The sequence below is a fragment of the Ovis aries genome, chromosome 16 (genome assembly GCF_016772045.2).
Source record: "Ovis aries strain OAR_USU_Benz2616 breed Rambouillet chromosome 16, ARS-UI_Ramb_v3.0, whole genome shotgun sequence".
Lineage (NCBI taxonomy): Eukaryota > Metazoa > Chordata > Mammalia > Artiodactyla > Bovidae > Ovis > Ovis aries.
In genome coordinates this window covers 14,001,558-14,019,473 of record NC_056069.1, presented here as the reverse complement: position 1 = coordinate 14,019,473, position 17,916 = coordinate 14,001,558, and the positions used below count along the sequence as shown (strand labels likewise).

General features: G+C 37.3%; 2 protein-coding genes across 6 annotated transcripts in view; one reads left to right on the top strand and one right to left on the bottom strand.

Annotated features, from left to right (window-relative positions):
* Positions 1–4,393, top strand: part of TRAPPC13 (trafficking protein particle complex subunit 13) — a 35,229-nt gene extending 30,836 nt beyond the window's left edge. For 2 of the 4 annotated variants that reach the window (XM_012096837.4, XM_004016930.5), the window contains 2 exons: positions 2,466–2,613; positions 2,739–4,393. In XM_012096837.4, the coding sequence (XP_011952227.1) occupies positions 2,466–2,613; positions 2,739–2,846 (256 nt within the window). In that variant the 3' untranslated portion in view covers positions 2,847–4,393. Of the gene's footprint in view, positions 1–2,462; positions 2,614–2,738 lie in introns of all 4 variants that reach the window. The other 2 variants (XM_004016931.5, XM_012096836.4) reach the window with 1 other exon arrangement.
* The window catches only part of SGTB (small glutamine rich tetratricopeptide repeat co-chaperone beta), a 49,436-nt gene continuing 35,768 nt past the window's right edge, over positions 4,249–17,916 (bottom strand). Inside the window, exons 6-11 of one of the 2 annotated variants that reach the window (XM_004016929.6) lie at positions 15,314–15,418; positions 10,631–10,769; positions 10,473–10,535; positions 9,754–9,791; positions 8,815–8,898; positions 4,249–7,750 (exon numbers count right to left, since the gene is read on the bottom strand). In XM_004016929.6, coding sequence (XP_004016978.1) covers positions 7,639–7,750; positions 8,815–8,898; positions 9,754–9,791; positions 10,473–10,535; positions 10,631–10,769; positions 15,314–15,418 — 541 coding nt within the window. In that variant the 3' untranslated portion in view covers positions 4,249–7,638. The remainder of the gene's footprint in view (positions 7,751–8,814; positions 8,899–9,753; positions 9,792–10,472; positions 10,536–10,630; positions 10,770–15,313; positions 15,419–17,916) is intronic. The other variant, XM_042233740.2, reaches the window with a different exon arrangement.

The window sequence follows — 17,916 nt, the reverse complement described above, 5'->3', positions numbered from 1 at the left end:
GATGGATATCCTTTCTTTTTTACCTAAGAGAGACTTCTTGAAGCTTTTAAATATGCTATCTCCTTGTAAGTTTCCTCTTGCCATGTAGTCTTCTCTGATGTTGCCATTGATTACTATAAAGTTCTTCATCTGGTAGCTAATATGACATATTTTAGAGGTCCTACTCTATTAGGCACTTTTTAATATTTTATTTCTGTACCTGTGAGATAGGTATTAATTATTCACATTCTTTGCAAGAGCAAGGTAACTCAGAGCTTGTGGCTTATTCAGTCTCAGAGAGCTAGAAAAGATGGGATCAGAGTTTGAAACCAGTGTATTTGACTTCAAGGTCCGTGTTCATTTCATTGTTAACACTCTTTCACACTTCAGAGTACTAAACATGAACTAGTAGGTTCTTATGGAATAATACATTATAGATTTACTGTAATAAGATAGATTTTCCTGGGCCATATTTATACCTAAGCTGTATCTTTAGTATTAAGAAACTAAAAAGTAGTTATGAATTTAATATAAGGGATAGCCATAGACTGGAAAACAGGACTTTGATAATAGAGTATAATCTAGCTATTGAGAAGCAAAGAGCATAGAGTTTTGAGGCCAGAAAAACCTAGGATTAAATCCCAGTCCTATCACTTTGCTGCTCCTTGGAGTACTGTTTGGTGCTAAGTCGTTTCAGTTGTGTCCGACTCTTTGCAGCCCTGTGGACCTTAGCCCGCCAGGCTCTTCTGTCCATGGGCTTCTCCAGGCAAGAATACTGGAGTGGGTTGCCATTAGGGCATTTTGATAATATCACAGTAATGAATCCAAATCATCATAGTCTGAATGTATAATCCTTTTTAATTCTATATCCCTTACACCTTTATGGTATTAGGAAGATAAGCATTTATCCTTCAAAATTACAAAATACCTACTTACCCTGTGACACTTCCTAGACCTTCTCACACATAATCATAGCAAATTGTAATATAGTTTTTTTGTGATACTGACTAGTCTCTTCTGTATTGGATTGCAAATACTTTGAGAAGAGATCATGTCTTATCAGCATCATAAGTGCAGTGCCTGCCATAGCATAAGAGCTCAGTAAAAAACACAGGATAAAGACTTTGTGCTACATATACCCTTTATGGGTCTGCTTTTGGATTATTTGTTTTGTGTTTTTTGAGTTATAAAACATCAGTTATTCACCAAATGACAAAGTGCTGTAATAAATAAAGAAATCAAATAAGTTTTCTAAAAAGCACTTCTAAAAAGCACTTATTTCTTAGATCTTCAGTTTCTTCATCTATAAAAATGGGATTACTACCAACCCACAACACACACAGACACAGACCTGGAATCTGCTCTTACTGAATTTTTGTGAAATGTAATGAGAAAATTCATGCATTGCACCTAAACTGGTCTGTGGCACACAGTGAACATTTCAAATTTTAGAGGGGAGACAGAGACATATAAAAGCTAAATATCATTAAATCAATACATCTAAAATTCAAGTTTAAATTTAAATTTTAAATGAGTATTTTAAAATGTGGAGCCAACTAAGGAGAGAAAAAGAGCTTAAAGAGTTGAAAGTAAGTCAAGCGTGGTGGTAGAGTAGCAGACCATTTTTCATTATGAAACTTTCGGTTTTGTTTTTGTTTTAAAAACAATGCACATACTTTCACTAAAAGTGTTTTATTAACTTAATAAGTTTAATTGAACTGGTGTTATCAATTATAAGGAGAAGTAAGTAGTCTTTTTCATGTCAAGTGAATACCTGAATAGTTTTACTTGTAAATCTTGCCAGTCATTTGCTATGTTATCTGCGTGATAAGGGCTTCCCAGGTGACTCTGTGGGTAAAGAATCTGCCTGCAGTGCAGGAGACACGGATTTGATCCCTATGTCGGGAAGATCTCCTGGAGGAGGGCACAGCAACCCACTCCAGTATTTTTGCCTGGAGAATCCCATGGACAGAGAACCTTGGCGGGCTACAGTCTATAGGGTCACAGAGAGTCAGACGCAGCTGAAGCGACTGAGCACACACCACGTGGTAAAGGAACATAGATTAAATAGAAAAAGCACTGGACCAGCCTCAGGTTTTCATTCTCTTTCCCACAGAGTATCTAACAGAAATAGGAAGGCTACATAGCAACAAGATTAGACACAGATGTCTGGAAGTCTCCCAGAGACATGGCAAAACTCTTTTTAACAGATCAGCATCAGAGAGCCAGTGTTCAATAACAGAACCAGAAGGCCTACATCCAGATAGGCAGATTAGTCTAAGTGCCACTGTAAACTCCAGAGCAAAACCGTGTCCTTCCATTTTCCTGATTCTGTCTTAAGTGAAATAAAACGATATGATAGATTTTCATTTCTGTTCCTGGTTTGCAGCTGGATACCATGAAAAGAAATAGTGATTTAGAAACATTGCAGTATCCCTTTGTGAAAAGAACAAGATTTATTCCTGTTTTTCTGATTCCTCCAGCAGTGAAAGAACGATGGATCTTGTTTTGGAAATGTGCAATACCAATTCTATCCACTGGTGTGGCATTTCAGGAAGACAGCTTGGAAAGCTCCATCCAAGTTCCTCTCTCTGCCTTGCCCTCACACTACTGTCTTCAGTGCAAGGACTGCAAGTATGCTATCTTTTCAGTAATTTCAGTATTTAGAGGCTATTAACCCATAGTCATTTATTATATCCATTCTTTCTCTGGTCATTACCAATGAATGAAAACTTGGGTCTGTGTTTTTCTCTCAATAGAGCGTCTCCGGCTTAAGACTAACAGACACATTCTTAAAGAGAACATATGAATACGATGACATCGCACAAGTCTGTGTGGTATCTTCAGCCATTAAAGTGGAAAGCTGAAGAAAATGTCCAGTGTTACACTTTTCACTGAGTTGCCCAGAATTTTCTGTATTTTTGTCACCTTTGTAAAATGATCAACAGTAAAAATAAGTATGTTATTTAAATTTCTTCCCTATAAAAGTTAAAATATTAAATATTTGTTTTGAAAAGAACCATCTACTGATTTTATCTTGTAAATTATATTCCAAGTGAACATTTGTATATTTTCTGCACATGTGATTTTGTTTCACTTTAAATGACGATTGGACTTTGTTCTCCAAAAGCTATATTTGAGGCCATGTGTCCCTAGCAGGTATCTTGAACAACGGTAACTTTCAGTACACTTTTAATGCAAAGGGCCAGATACTGCATATGTTAGACCTTGCAGGCCACGAGGTTTCTGCTAAAATTACTCTGCGGTTGTAATACAAAAGCAGCCAGTAGGCTCTAGTGACTTAGACAGTAAAGAATCCACCTGCAGTGGAGGCGACCCAGGTTCAGTCCCTGGGTCAAGAAGATCCCCTGGAGAAGGGAATGGCTACCCACTCCCATATTCTTTCCTGGAGAATTCAATGGACAGAGGGGCCTGGCAGGCTTACAGTCCATGAGGTTGCAAAGGGTCGGAAACAACCAAGCGACTTTCACTTTAGGCAAAAATTGTGCCACGGCATTTACAGAAACAAGCAGCTGGCCAGACCTGACCTGCAGGACATAGCTTGCTGACCTCGATCTCGAAGATACAGTGGTTTCTTAAAACTTTAGAATTCTCATCATCCTTTATTTAGGAGTATTTTCGTTAACACCAGCTGTTTCCTCAGTCAACAAAAAAAGTTTAAAACAACTGCGGTGGTCCTCACATAATCTTCTATTTGCTAACACGGTATGAATTTTTCTAGTTGTTTTCAAAATTATCATATTGACATCTGTATTTTTGTGTGCATACAAACACAAACGTCTAACTTTCAGTTACTAAAAGCAGATAAGAATTGGTTTTATTTCTTAAACTGTCAATTACTCAGATAACTCTAAGCTAAGAAGCCTCATCATTTTCTAAGACTGGACTGGACTGAACTGAACTGAACTGAAGCCAAGAAAGTCCTGTTTTATTCCCATTGAAAAATAAACTACTTTTTTTTTAAGGCATACTTAAAGGATTTCCAGCTTCTGATACTTGATTTTGAACTCTACATCATGTATTATTATTACCAAACTGTTTCTGCATATAATCACATTAATTTACTTATGTCATATACAAAACAGTGAGATTAAGACTATAAACAACTTTGCGACATGGATGTAATAAAAGTTTCAATACTTTGAAACAAAACAAAAACTAATGCTGTTAAATAAAAACTTAAGTTGAAATTCAAGCATGTGTATATAACTGCTTAAATGTAAATGCATTAAGTCAAATACAAAAATCGGTTCTTAAATGCATAATTATTTATTGCCATGACAAATTGTTTGGTCCAAAATGAAAGCTGTATTCAGAATGAGATTTGCCCTTAAATTGAAGAGGTAATTAATGAAACATCCGTGCAAAATAAAGTGCAAGCAGTGTAAAATTATCTTTGTCCAAAGACAGTCTTTTCTCCAAAATGAGTACAATTGATTAAATGATGAAATAAGACTTTATAGCCCCTGCATTGGATACTTCAGTAGCTTTCAAGGTGTCTTCTCATGACTGAACCTTCTGTTTGACTCCATTCAAATTTTAAAAGTAACATGATGGTCACTTGGGATTCTGCTGTACAATTTGACTTAGTTACAAAGACTCCCTTTTTTATAAGCCACAACCTAGACACATATTGTTCCTTCTTAAGGAAAGGTTACATAGTGTCATCTTAGAAAGGATCTGTTTAAACCATATTATAAAAATTAGATAACCAATTTGGTACATTAAGTAGAAATGTAATTTGCATACAAAGGACATTGTAAATTTTACATTTACAATGGAAAAGACCCTGATGCTGGGAAAGATTGAAGGCAAAAGGCGAAAGGGGCAGCAAAGGATGAGATGGCATCACCAACTCAATGGACATGAAGTTGAGCAAACTCCAGGAGACAGTGAAGGACAGAGGAATCTGGCGTGTTGAAGTCCATGGGTTCACAAAGAGTCAGACACAGCGACTGAACAACAATAAAAAATTTTACATAGCATCATAACAATTACAGCTATTATAATGAAATTACAGCTATTATAATGAAAAATGGTTAATGGAAACCAATCATTCCTAAGTAGAATGTATATAAAGATTTATTTTAATGGCTTCTTGTTTCAGACAAGCACAATAACATTTGGGGCATTCTTTATAATTTTAAGAGTAGCTAACACAATACAGCTACACAAAACCTTCTTGAAATAGCGTGCAATGGAGTAATTTCAAAGTGATGAAAGTACTTAAGCAAAAGTGGCTTGAACAGAATGGAAATCCAGGTAAGTGGACAGATTATCTAGATGTGTTATGGGAGATACATTAGAAAAGAAACTAGAAAAACGAAATGGAAGAAATAACACCAATTCGCATTACTTCATATAAAAAGAATGGCTACTTTACAGATATTAGTAAAGACATTGTTTTAAAGTATTTTTGCTTATAATGTCTTTGATTTTGGTATCAAAGTTGGCAAAATAAAATGAAGTTGGGAAGTGTTTCCTCTTCTGCTGGAAGAAATTGTGTAGATTCAATATTAAGTGTTTGGTAGAATTCACCATTGAAATTGGGCCTGTGGTTTTCTTTTCTGGAGGTACCTTATTTCTTCAGTGAGTTATGGTAGTTTGTATCTTATAAAGAATGTATCTGTTTCATGGATATGGACCTACAGTTGATCATAGTATTTTCTAGTTCTCTTTTTAATGTCTGCATGGTCTGCAGTGATATCCCTTCTTTCATTTCTGATACTGTTGATTCATATTCTCTTTATTTTCCTACTCAGAGGCTTACCAGTTTTACCAATTTGAAAGCATCTGTAATGCATTCAAGATAATTATGCTAGGAACCTTTTCTTATGCAACACCAGCAAGAACTGACTTTTTTTTTTTTTTTTTTGCCCACACCTTAGGCTGGCAGAATCTTTGGAAGTATGGCATCTTAACCACATCACCACCCAAGTTGATTTAAGTGCAATATAGGAGACAATTCAGAAGGCTTATCTTAGACTTAGGTCCTACTTTTCTCTGGAAAAGAACTGTAGGTTCATGTAGCTCTTCCTTGTAACCTGAGCCCAGGCATTTTAGATATTTGCTGACCTAAAAGAGGAGAAATCTCTAACCTAGTGTTTAAATTAGAGCCCTTGGGATCTACATCAGAACCACTTGTTGTGCTGTGTGGAATGGTGATTCCCAGACCTTATTACAGGACCTGATAAAAGTTGAAAAGTATGCCCCTGAATCTGGATTTTGAACGAATTCCAAGGTGATTATTATAATGAAATTATCGAACTGTTCTAATCCAACAAAGGGAAAGAAGGGAAAGTTGGTTTTTAAATTTAAGATATTTTGAGATAAAGTTATAGTAATAATTAAATCAGTCAGCAGTAGTACTGATTTAATTTTGTATTACTGTTTCAGTTTTCTTTCACAACACTTGTGAAATTCATTATGTGTCTACCAGCTTTACCAATTTTATAATTAACAAACCAAAGAAATTCCAGCTGGAATTAGAACAATCTCATCCATCACTCTAGTTAAAGCCATTCCAACACTTAATGCCACTTCTCTTCACTAACATGTATTCTAACTTCAATACAATATTTCAAGTCCCCTGTTACATTTAAGCTGCATCAAATTAAGAAGCGTAAAAGTGACATGCCAAGCCAAATTATAGCAGAGGATGAACATGAACAAGAAGTGTTAATGACAGATACTTTTTGTAACCCATCAAATAATTACGAGTTCAAAAAATCAGTGTCTGCAGGCACATAATTAAATGCCACTTAGGAAATCCTTAAGGGCCAAGCTATTGGTTTATTTAAATGTAGATATATTTGAAAGTTTCCATGGTAAGGTCACTAGAGAAATTGTGCTAGTGAAATTGAATAGTTATACAACTCACCTAACCAATATTATTAAGGATTTCTAAATGTATTTTATTATGTACTTAGCATAAGTGGCCATGCTAATGTTATCTATACCAAACTGTAGGCAAGATTAGTTAAGACCTATGCAAAAAACCTGAGCACCCTACATTCACTTTCTATACATTCACAGCATCTATTTTTTCTTTTCTAAACAACACCGAATACTGCTTTCCACCAGCTCTTAAGATTTCTGTCACCCAACAAAATAAGCAGCATTAAAGACAGTACTGGCCCCTGTCATATCTTCACTACTGATAGCACTATCAAAGCTAAACCCAGTAACGAATTTCTTCTCTCCAAAGATGCTACTCAGTGGCAAGTATATTTCTCCTAATTCAGCATGAGAATCCTTTCCTCTTGGTTATCTCCCCTTTCAAAAAAGTTTGCTTATGGGAATTTGGTGCTAGAGAACTCAACCAGTAAACAGTCCTACTGTTCAATAAATATACTCTGCTATTAAGTCTAGTATACAAATACAATGAAGATTTGAAAATGGAACCATGTCCAGTTAAGTGCTATACTGGCACTTAACAAGGCTACTGATCACCTGCTTACAAAGGAATCATGTTATGGTCAAGTCAACATAACATAATCATGTTACGTTATCTGTTTGTGATAAACCTATTGTCTAGACAGATTTATATTTTAGATTTGTTTTTGTTTTGGTCACTATCTACAGCAGACACTTGAGAGCCATCACCAACTGCATTCTGGGTAAGGGGCCCCAGTCAAGTCAGGAATGTTCTTCAGCACTGCTGCTGAATGACCTGCTCCGGATGTGATTTCTAAGTTGCTCTATGAGTTCAGGATTCTGCTGCTGTATCTGCTGAGCAAACTGCTGTCCCCTGTAGTAAAGAGGCAAAGTAGTATGAATTAGGGAACTTCCAACCACACAATACCAACACAAAAAGAACTGCAAACGATGTGGATACTACCCAAAGGGAACTTTTTCTATAAAAACAACTTTTAGATTCGACCGATCTGCAAGTGTACCAGCACCTCCATATACCATTTATACAGTGCAGTGTTCTTTATGAGAAATCGAACACCCAAGCTAACAAGTGAGTTCCTGAATTGAGTGAAATCCACCCCTCCCCCACCCAGTGCTTAAACACAGATAAGCAAAGGGCTAAAAAGAATATGCTTTTTATTATATGTGTGCAAATATAATGCAAGGTATTTGTTCTTGTGATCAAGTCAGTCTCTCATATGGCAGGTGTCACACCTATTTGGGAATGCTTATGAAGTCACCTAACAGAACTGAGTTTTTGAAAGACAGACTTGATCCAAACTACTGAGTGTGTACCTCCCAATTGCAAGTGTTAGGTATCACTAAAATCATGCCACTTAAAGATCCCTCTAAAAATGCCATATTGCAAGTGGGTTTATACAGTTGTGATCACAAACAAAAAATTATATTTGTCACTTCATATAAAATTTCCAGTAACAGCATCACACAGATTCAAAAAGCACAGCAGCCTAAGCAACTTGGATGGAGGTAGAGGTAATGTGTTCAAGTAAAGAGAAGATAAAATGAGTTCCTTTAGCAATGACATGCACTGCAGAAGTTTGAATTAAAGTATCCTAAATCCTATGCAATATATGATTTTTAAATACATATGTGTACATAAAACTCATTAAGTAGATATTCGTCATCTGATTTGCTAAAAAAGTTTTTCTTGGATCCAATTTTCTGGACTCCTGCCTTTCAGGCAGAAAATTTAAATTTATGAACCACTTTTAAATTTAATAACTAATGAGGTCACTGATAACAGTAAAAGATAAAAATTTAAAAAGAAAGCCTTGGTCCCCTTACCTTAGAGACAAATGGTAAAACATAAAGTACTCAAACTGTAAACATAAAATACTTTTTTTTTTTTTAACTATTTCTATTTTAAATAAAACTTACGCTTGAATGAGGCTAGACAGGTCAGTTAGGCCCCCAACACCAGCAGCAGGCCCCCCAATAGCATTTGTCATCATTCCTGACATTCTAGAGGAAGCAAGAGATAAATCAAATTGGCATATATTCTTTTTTTATATATTTTTAATTGGTGGATAATTGCTTTACAATGTTGTGTTGGCTTCTGCCATACATCAACATGAAACCAGCCATGGGTATACGTATGTCCCCTCCCTCCTGAACCTCCCTCCATCTCCCACCCCATCCCATCCTCCAGGTTGTCACAGAGCACCCAAGCTTGAGCTCCTTGCGGCATACGGCAAATTCCCACTGGCTATCTGTTTTACACATGGTAATGTTTATGTTTCCACGCTGTTCCCTCCGTTCGTCCCACCCTCTCCTTCTTCCACTGTGTCCGCAAGTCTCTTCTCTATGTCTGCCTCTATTGCTACCCTGCAAACAGGTTCATCAGTACCATTTTTCTAGATTCCATATATATGTGTTAATACACAACATTTGTTTTTTTTCTCTTTCTAACTTCACTCTGTATAACACACTCCAAGTACCTCCACAACATTAGAAATGACTCAAATGCATTCCTTTTTATGCCTGACTAATATTCCATTGTATATGTGTACCACAACTTCTTCGTCCATTCATATGTCGATGGACATCTAGGTTGCTTCCATACCCTAGCTATTGTAAATAGTGCTGCAACAGACATTGGGGTACATGTGTCTTTTTCAATGAATTGGCATATATTTTTAACAGGCAGAATACCAGCCAAGGAAAGCAGGTAGATATACCCACATTGGGTAGGCCAAATGAGTGTGACTTTAAGTTCCAATTGACTGACATTTAGGTATCATTTTGGAGCTAATGTGCTCAAATCAGAGCCTGACAAGTGGAAAGGAGAAATGTAATATACTCTTTCTGTATACTCACAGCTGTTGAACTTGAGGATTCTGCATTAAACTTGCTGCCTGGAATTGAAAAATGGTATCTCTCATGAAAGGCAGTTAATATTTAGGGATCGTTAAAAAAGGTTTTTTTTTCAAGCAGAGAGAAGCTAGATCATGTATATATTAGCATTTTACAGAGTTTTGGTGTGCTATACAAAGTGAATGGGAATGTAAAAAAGAGGAGGTACTAGGAAAAATGGTATTAACAATACATTGCACAATAAAGAGATTACAAACACTATAAACTAAGGATACAGCAGCAGTTTACTTCCTCCTACTGATCAGACAAATAAAGCCAAAAGAGCTTAGGAAACCACAATAGTCAAAATCCTCAGACTTCAACTACTAGATACCTTCCTAGGGTTACTTTCACCTAAGAGGGTAGGTTTTAGCCTTCTGTAGATTTGCAGATCCCTTTGCCAATCTCATGAAAAATATGATTCTCTCCCTAGAAAAATGCATGTATCTATATGTATACAAAGTTTCATCTACAGTTCCAAGGAATCCAGGGGCTTCCTGAAGTTCACCCATGGCTTTTTCACAAAACTGTACATGAGTAGGTTAAAAACCTCAGCAATTACATCATACCACCACTGCTACCACTGCCATCGCAAAAGCTCTCTTACTTGTTTCTAAAACTTTGGAACTACATAGTTCTAATGGGAAATAGAGCCAACAAAGCAGAAAAGGAAATATACTCACCATACTAATGAAGGCTGGATTATTTATTAAGCTAGCCATGTCAAAGCTCAGTCCAGTTCCTGTCTGTAAAACAATTACATCTGAGAATTACTCTAAACACTACAATTTGATAATTGTGAATGATAAAATATTCCATTTATTTGGCATTAATAACTTACAGGACTAGATACCTCTCTTAACTTCTGTTCTGCTATTTTCAGATTTGATTTATAGGAATCATTTTCAGGGTCAAGATCTAATGCCTTCTGATAACTTGTAACTGCTTCTTGAAATTTATTCATGGCAGTGAGGGCCAGCCTGAAAAGAATGCATTTTGAGAGTATAAGCTGTATGACTGAAGAACATTAGGACACCACATATGTCATCAAAAGTCTATCTTGGTATTCAGTTTGAATCCAGATTACATTTTATTTATTCATTGTACAGTTGACCCCTGAACAGCATGGATCTGAATAGCAAAAACCCACTTATATGTGAATTTTTTCCAACAGTAAATACTACAGTACTGTACAATCTGGTTGGTTAAATCTGCAGACCCAGAGGAACCATAGATATGGAGGAACTGTGGATACCACGGTTGACTGTAAGTTACACGCACATTCTTGAATGCAGAGCGTCAGTACTCCTAACACCCACATTGTTCAAGAATCAACTACAGTATGGTTCACAGGAGTGTCACTTCCTTTTAACTCCAAGATTCTGTAAGTCTGGATTCTCTCCATTCTGCTTGGTGCCAACCTTGGTTGTCCTACATGGATCAAGAACTTAATGATTAGAAAGGGAAAACAAACTGAAAAAAAAAAAGTAGATAAATATGAGGAATTCCCTAGTGGTCCAGTGGTTTCACTGCTGAGGGCCAGGGTTTAATCCCTGGTCAGAGAACTAAGATCCTGCAAGCTGTGTGGCATGGCCAAAACAAAAAACCAAAATACAGCAACAACAAAAAATAAACATTTATGTACATGTAACTGAATCACTTTGCTGTACACCTGAAACTAACACAATGTTGTAAATCAACTATTATTGTTTAGTTGCTAAGTCGTGTCCAACTCAACTATACGTCAATAAAAATATTTTTTTAAAAAAATTATTATACAGAGTGATGTAAGTCAGAAAGAGAAAAGCATATCATATCCACACACATATAAGGAATCTACAAAGATGGTACTTATGAACCTATCTGCAGAGGAGCAATGGAGACACAGGTGTAGAGAGCAGGCTTGTGAAGATGGCAGGGGTCGGGGAGCAGAGGGTGGGACGGATGGAGAGAGTGGCGTGGAAAGAGACACTACCATACGCAAAACAGCCAGCCAGTGGGAGTCTGCTATATGAGTTCAGGGAACGCAAACTGGGGCTCTGTGACAATCGAGAGGGCTGGATGGGCTGGGAGATGGGAGGGAGGTTCCAGAGGGAGGGACACATGTATACCTATGGCTGATCCATGTTGATGTGTGGCAGAAACCAGCACAACACTGGAAAGCAATCATCCTTCAATTGAAAATAAATTTTTAAAAAAAACTTAATGATTAGAAGTGAATCTTATATACCCTTGCATTTTTAAGCTTACTATGTGAACTAATTTGCTTTATGAATGATTAAGCTCCATAAAAATGTGAGCTGACTAATTCTGTGGTCATGTAACTCCATGATGCTAAAACTGCTTTAAGAACTCCAAACTAAATTTGTCCTTCACTACGGCCCACTTTCTTCCTTCTTAACAGAAACACTGAACCACAATAAATATCACTTTACCATAAAAAGTTAAAAAAAAAGTAAGCTGTGAGGTGTCAGCTAATTACTCTTGAATAAGACATGTTAGTTTTTAAATAGATAAAACTGGCAATCCTTATGCCTCAAATAACACACATTATCCCAGGCACAGGTCAAAGAATTAGTTACTAAATTTAAGTTTTTCCTCTACCTAGTTAGGATTTATTTACTGCAAAATTATTTCAGAACTAAAAACTAATGGTGTATAGAGAGAGAGCATTGAGGGTTTTATTTTTTCTAAGTTTATTTTTTAACAACTCCAATTCTTTCTTGACTCACTTACCTCATAGACTTCTGATCTAGATAAAATATAATGCCTAATCACAGAGAAAAATCTCAGAACCTAATTAGTTTTATCCCAATCATGCAAGATACTTTATCACAATCCTCAATTAATTAAGTCATACATGTTTATTGGAGTCATACTATGTACCAGGCACTATTTTAGATTCCTCAGTGAAAAAGGTAAAGTTCTTGGGTTTGAGAAAATTTTATTCTATCGGGGAGGACAAGCAATAAACATGCAAATAAAAAAACATACTATTAAAGAGAATGCATAGGGGCACTCAACAATGAGAAGAAAAGTGGTCCTAAGCAAATTAGAGGAGCAACATTTTAAGCAGAAGCAGCAATGAACGCCACGGCCCTGAGATGCTCCAAGTTTAGCATGCTTAAGGAAGAGGACTAAGGCTGAGGCGGGAGCTCAGAGAACAAAGTACGGGAAGAGACGATGTCAGGGAGCATTATGGGATTATGGGGCCACGGTTTGGAGTCTGGATTTTATCCTGGTCGCAACAGAATGACATAATTTGATTTATGCTTTAAAAAGCTCACTCTGGCTTCTCTGCAGAGGATCAACATGGGGGGACAGAGTAGAGTGAAGGCAGGGAAATGAGTTAGAAGGCTACTGCGGTAGCCTAGATAAGAGATGGTAATTTGGACTAGAGCTGTAAACAAGAGAGCAATCAATGCTTGAGTTCAAAAAATATGTGGAAACTAGAATTGGTAGGACGTCCTGATAGGTTAGATGTGTCAGGTATAATAGGAGTGAAGGATGATTCCTAGGCTTTTGAACGAACCTCAGGACAGGTAGAATGGCAGTATATTTACTGAGAGGAGAAGGATTTAAGGGAACAGGAGTTCTGTTTGGGACACGTTAAGTTTAAATGCTTATTAAAAATCTAAGTGGAGATGAAAAAGAGCTGGTTATATGAGTATGGGGTTTAGACATATAACTTCAGAGCTCCATAAACATATACAGTTGGTTTTCATCATCTATAGTAATTATGCTCTACAAGGACACTGCAAACACTAAATTAGCAAACACTGAACAACTGCTCCTAGGGGAAATACAATGTTATGTTCCTGTGAGCCTCTGGTCACAACATTTTCATCAACCAGTCAATACACAACTTGTTTTTACATGTGTTTCTGTTTAAAGAAACCTTATCTAATTGATTCACAGTCGACTGTACTAACTCATGCCTGAACAAAGCTTATCTAACTCAGGTATTTTCTGGGTGAGGCACATTACAGCCTCCTTGCACACAGAAACACTAGACAACACTTCAGCCTACGTTTGGGCAGCCACTGTAAACAAAAACACAAAAATGCAAAAAATATAGCACTATTTAGACTGGGAAAAGGACACTCATTTTACAGCATGAGAGCTGAAACAAGAAAGACTGAGCACTGCCTTATCTGACCTCGACTGAGCTCGTGTACATCAGGTGACTGAAGGTTTTCACCATTCTGCAGATGCCCACAAAGCATAGTAAGCACAGATTTGGATCCATTAATACACAGTATTGACAACAGATGAAATTTAAAAACATGGGACAGGATGAAATCAGAGAAAAAATATAAATAGAGAGAGCAGCAGCAGAGTAAAGGGCCCTGCAGCATATCATTATTGAGAGGTGGCAGAGGAGGAAGAACCAGTATTAGAGACTGAAAAAGAACATCCAGTGAAGGAGAAGGAAAACCAGGAAGCATGGTGTCCCAGGGGCCTAGAGAATGAAGTATTCCAGAAAGAAGTTAATCCTGGGAATTCCCTGGTTAACCAGTGGTTAGGGCTAAACATTTTCACTGCCTTGGCCTGGGTTCAATCCCTGGTGGGGGAACTAAGATCCCATGAGCTGAGCAATGCAGGGAAAAAAAAAAGTTAATCATGCCACATACTAAAAGATGGGGTAGGATGAGACTACAGAACTGAATACTGACCTTGGAAAAATATGGACAACTGGTGACCTTGAATAGAGTTCTCAACAGAGTGATACAGATAAACAGTCCTACTGGAGTGAGCTGAAAGAATAAGAGATGATGAAGACCAGACAGCAAGTACAGACAACTAAGAGGGGCTCTGCAGAGAAAGAGGAACAGAGGAATGATGTAGCTGGGTACAAGGACGGTTCTAACAGATGATTTTTTATGATCTTTTCATATGTAGTCATTGTCACTGTTAGAGATGGGAAAACGGGTATTGTAGAAGATACAGGAGAGGATTACAAGTGTAAAGTCCTTGGTACAAAGGCATGAGATCTAAGACATGAGTGAATGCATTAGTCTTAGATAAGACCCCTTCTATTTGAATAGGAAAAAAAAGGCTATCTGTGCAAATACACATGTGGGTACATTGGTGGCTTTGCAAGTAAGAAGATGAAATTTTTTTAATGCATCTATTTTATCAGTTTAGTAAAAGGTTGAGAGGACATGGAAACTGCAGTGGAAATTTGAAAAGAATATGTATGAAACAGTCAAGTCAGAGAGGGGTAAGGTGAATTTAAAAGTGTAGTAGGATTAGTTGTCAAAATACTGTGTGCTTGAGATTTGCAGCCTTGAATATGAAGTAGGTCTACTCAGTATGGTTATGGTTTTCTCCAAAAACCACCCATTCATCATACACTAATCATCTCCCTTCCAAGACAGAATTGCAATCATTTCCTCCCTCAATGTTATATTTATACTAGTGCAGAGGGTGCAATATGACGCAGGAAATTCAAAACCAAGCCATTAAGAACAGCATATCTGATACTACTTGGTAGTACTTTGAACATTCTCCCAAAACTTACCCCATTCTCCCATAGGCCTTGCTGTACTTTGAATCAATCGCTATTGCTTTTTCACAATCCTTTATTGCATCTGTGTAGTGACCTAATTTACTCTGAGCAGCAGCCCTAAGAGAAAGAGAAGAGATTTTTATCATAAGAAGCATTCAAGGCACTAATTTAGATTTCCAGGCGCTAATAAAATTATATTTTCCTTGTCCCAATTTGCGTATCACTCCCAGTAAATATTTAAACCAAACTAAGATAATTCTATTATCAAGTGAAAATTCAGAAACAAAATTCAGAGAAAATATGTACTTTGCTTCCCTCAGTTTGCTTTGATATAGAAAAGATAAAATATGAGAACCTTACAACTGGTTTACCTGCTTTCTAATTTGCCCAAACAGAAAACTGAAAATACCAGGACATTTGGGATTACTTGGGAGGCATACACAGTGATGGCTGTGAATGGCCACTCAAGAGTGTTGTACTGTTAAATGATCACATAGGAACTAAAAAGCCTCTTGATGAAATTGAAAGTGGAGAGTGAAAAAGTTGGCTTAAAGCTCAACATTCAGAAAATGAAGATCATGGCATCCGGTCCTATCACTTCATGGGAAATATATGGGGAAACAGTGGAAATAGTGTCAGACTTTATTTTGGGGGGCTCCAAAATCACTGCAGATGGTGACTGCAGCCATGAAATTAAAAGATACTTACTCCTTGGAAGAAAAGTTATGAACAACCTAGATAGCATGTTGAAAAGCAGAGACATTACTTTGCCAATAAAGGTTCATCTAGTCAAGGCTATGGTTTTTCCAGTGGTCATGTATGGATGTGAGAGTTGGACTGTGAAGAAAGCTGAGCGCCGAAGAATTGATGCATTTGAACTGTGGTGTTGGAGAAGACTCTTGAGAGTCCCTTGGACTGCAAGGAGATCCAACCAGTCCATTCTAAAGGAGATCAGCCCTGGGATTTCTTTGGAAGGAATGATGCTAAAGCTGAAACTCCAGTACTTTGGCCACCTCATGTGAAGAGTCGACTCATTGGAAAAGACTCTGATGCTGCGAGGGATTGAGGGCAGAAGAAGGGGACGACAGAGGATGAGATGGCTGGATGGCATCACTGACTCAATGGACTTGAATCTGAGTGAACTCCGGGAGATGGTGATGGACAGGGAGGCCTGGCGTGCTGCTATTCATGGGGTCGCAGAGTCGGACATGACTGAGCGACTGAACTGAACTGAAGGTTGAGATCATCTACAAGTCAAGGTGAAAAATGAAACTTAACCTATGTGCCTAAATCTGACTGTAAATTGAGTATGGCGATGTATTCAATCTACTTAGCATAGAATCTCAGAGCGATTAAGGACTGCAAGTCCTTCAGACTGAATGGCTCCAATGTCTCCTGCCCTCCAGCCCAACCATTACCCCATACCTTCTCCTCCAGACTAAGTATTTCTACTTTCTTCACTCAACTAATCTATCTGTCAAGGGCAAGCTAATGCATATCTACTTTTCTAGACATAATGGACAGAATAGTAATCATGATTATATTCTGGTGGGGAAGGGAGGATGAGGGCTAGCGGACTATAAAAGGAAGGCTGTGGTGAGTTCAGATTTCCATCAACCTTTGTTTATACTACATGAATGAGACTACTTCTCAAACTAAGATCACAAAATCTGAAAAAATAAACATAGTCTTCTTTGCTTGAGTTAAAAAATATAAATATGAAAGTAGAGGATTCAACAAACCTGTTTTGGTGGTTCATGTGAAAAAGCAGTATGGATTCATTTGACTGAATACTCACTACAAAACTAACAGGATGACAAGAATGCCCATTAAGAATGACCATTAAGGGCTTCCCTGATGGCTCAGTGGTAAGGAATCTGCCTACCAGTGCAGGAGATGCAAGTTCGATCCCTGATCCAGGAAGATCCCACATGCCGTGGGAAGCTAAACCCGTGCACCACAACTTCTGAGCCTGAGCTCTGGAGCCCCAGAGCCACAACTACTGAAGCCTATACGAGAAGCTCCTGCACCACAAGTGAAGACTAGCCCCTGCTCTCCCCAATTAGAGAAAAGCACTCGCAGTAATGAAGGCCCAGCACAGCCAAAAAGAAATAAATAAAATCTGAAAAAAAAAAATGCCACTCTTTGAAAAAAAAAATTAAAAGAATAGATATAGAATGCTAGCACTTCCAAATAATTAGAAAAAATCAAGTAAAAATAACAATCAATATAATAGAAAGCAAAAGAGAAAATAGAGCGAAGGAGAGGGACAACAAAACAAAATATAAGCTAGCAGAAAAAATTCAAATACATAAGTAATGAAAAAATTGCCTAGATAAACATCAATTTCTCAAACTGTATACATATCACTTACAAAACAAGCACACATAAGTTGAAGTTAAAGGGATAGAAAAAGAGAATGAGGTAAACTAAAAACCAACCAAAAGAAAGCTGTTACAGAAACATTAATAATAGACATAATGCAAAGGACATGAGTAAGACTACAAAGTCACCATTTATTAACATTCTTTTTTAGTTCAATTTTACGAAAAGTGCTTACGTGGCTCAGAAGTCAGACATATATTAAAAGCCTCATGCTTATCTCCTAGAGGATG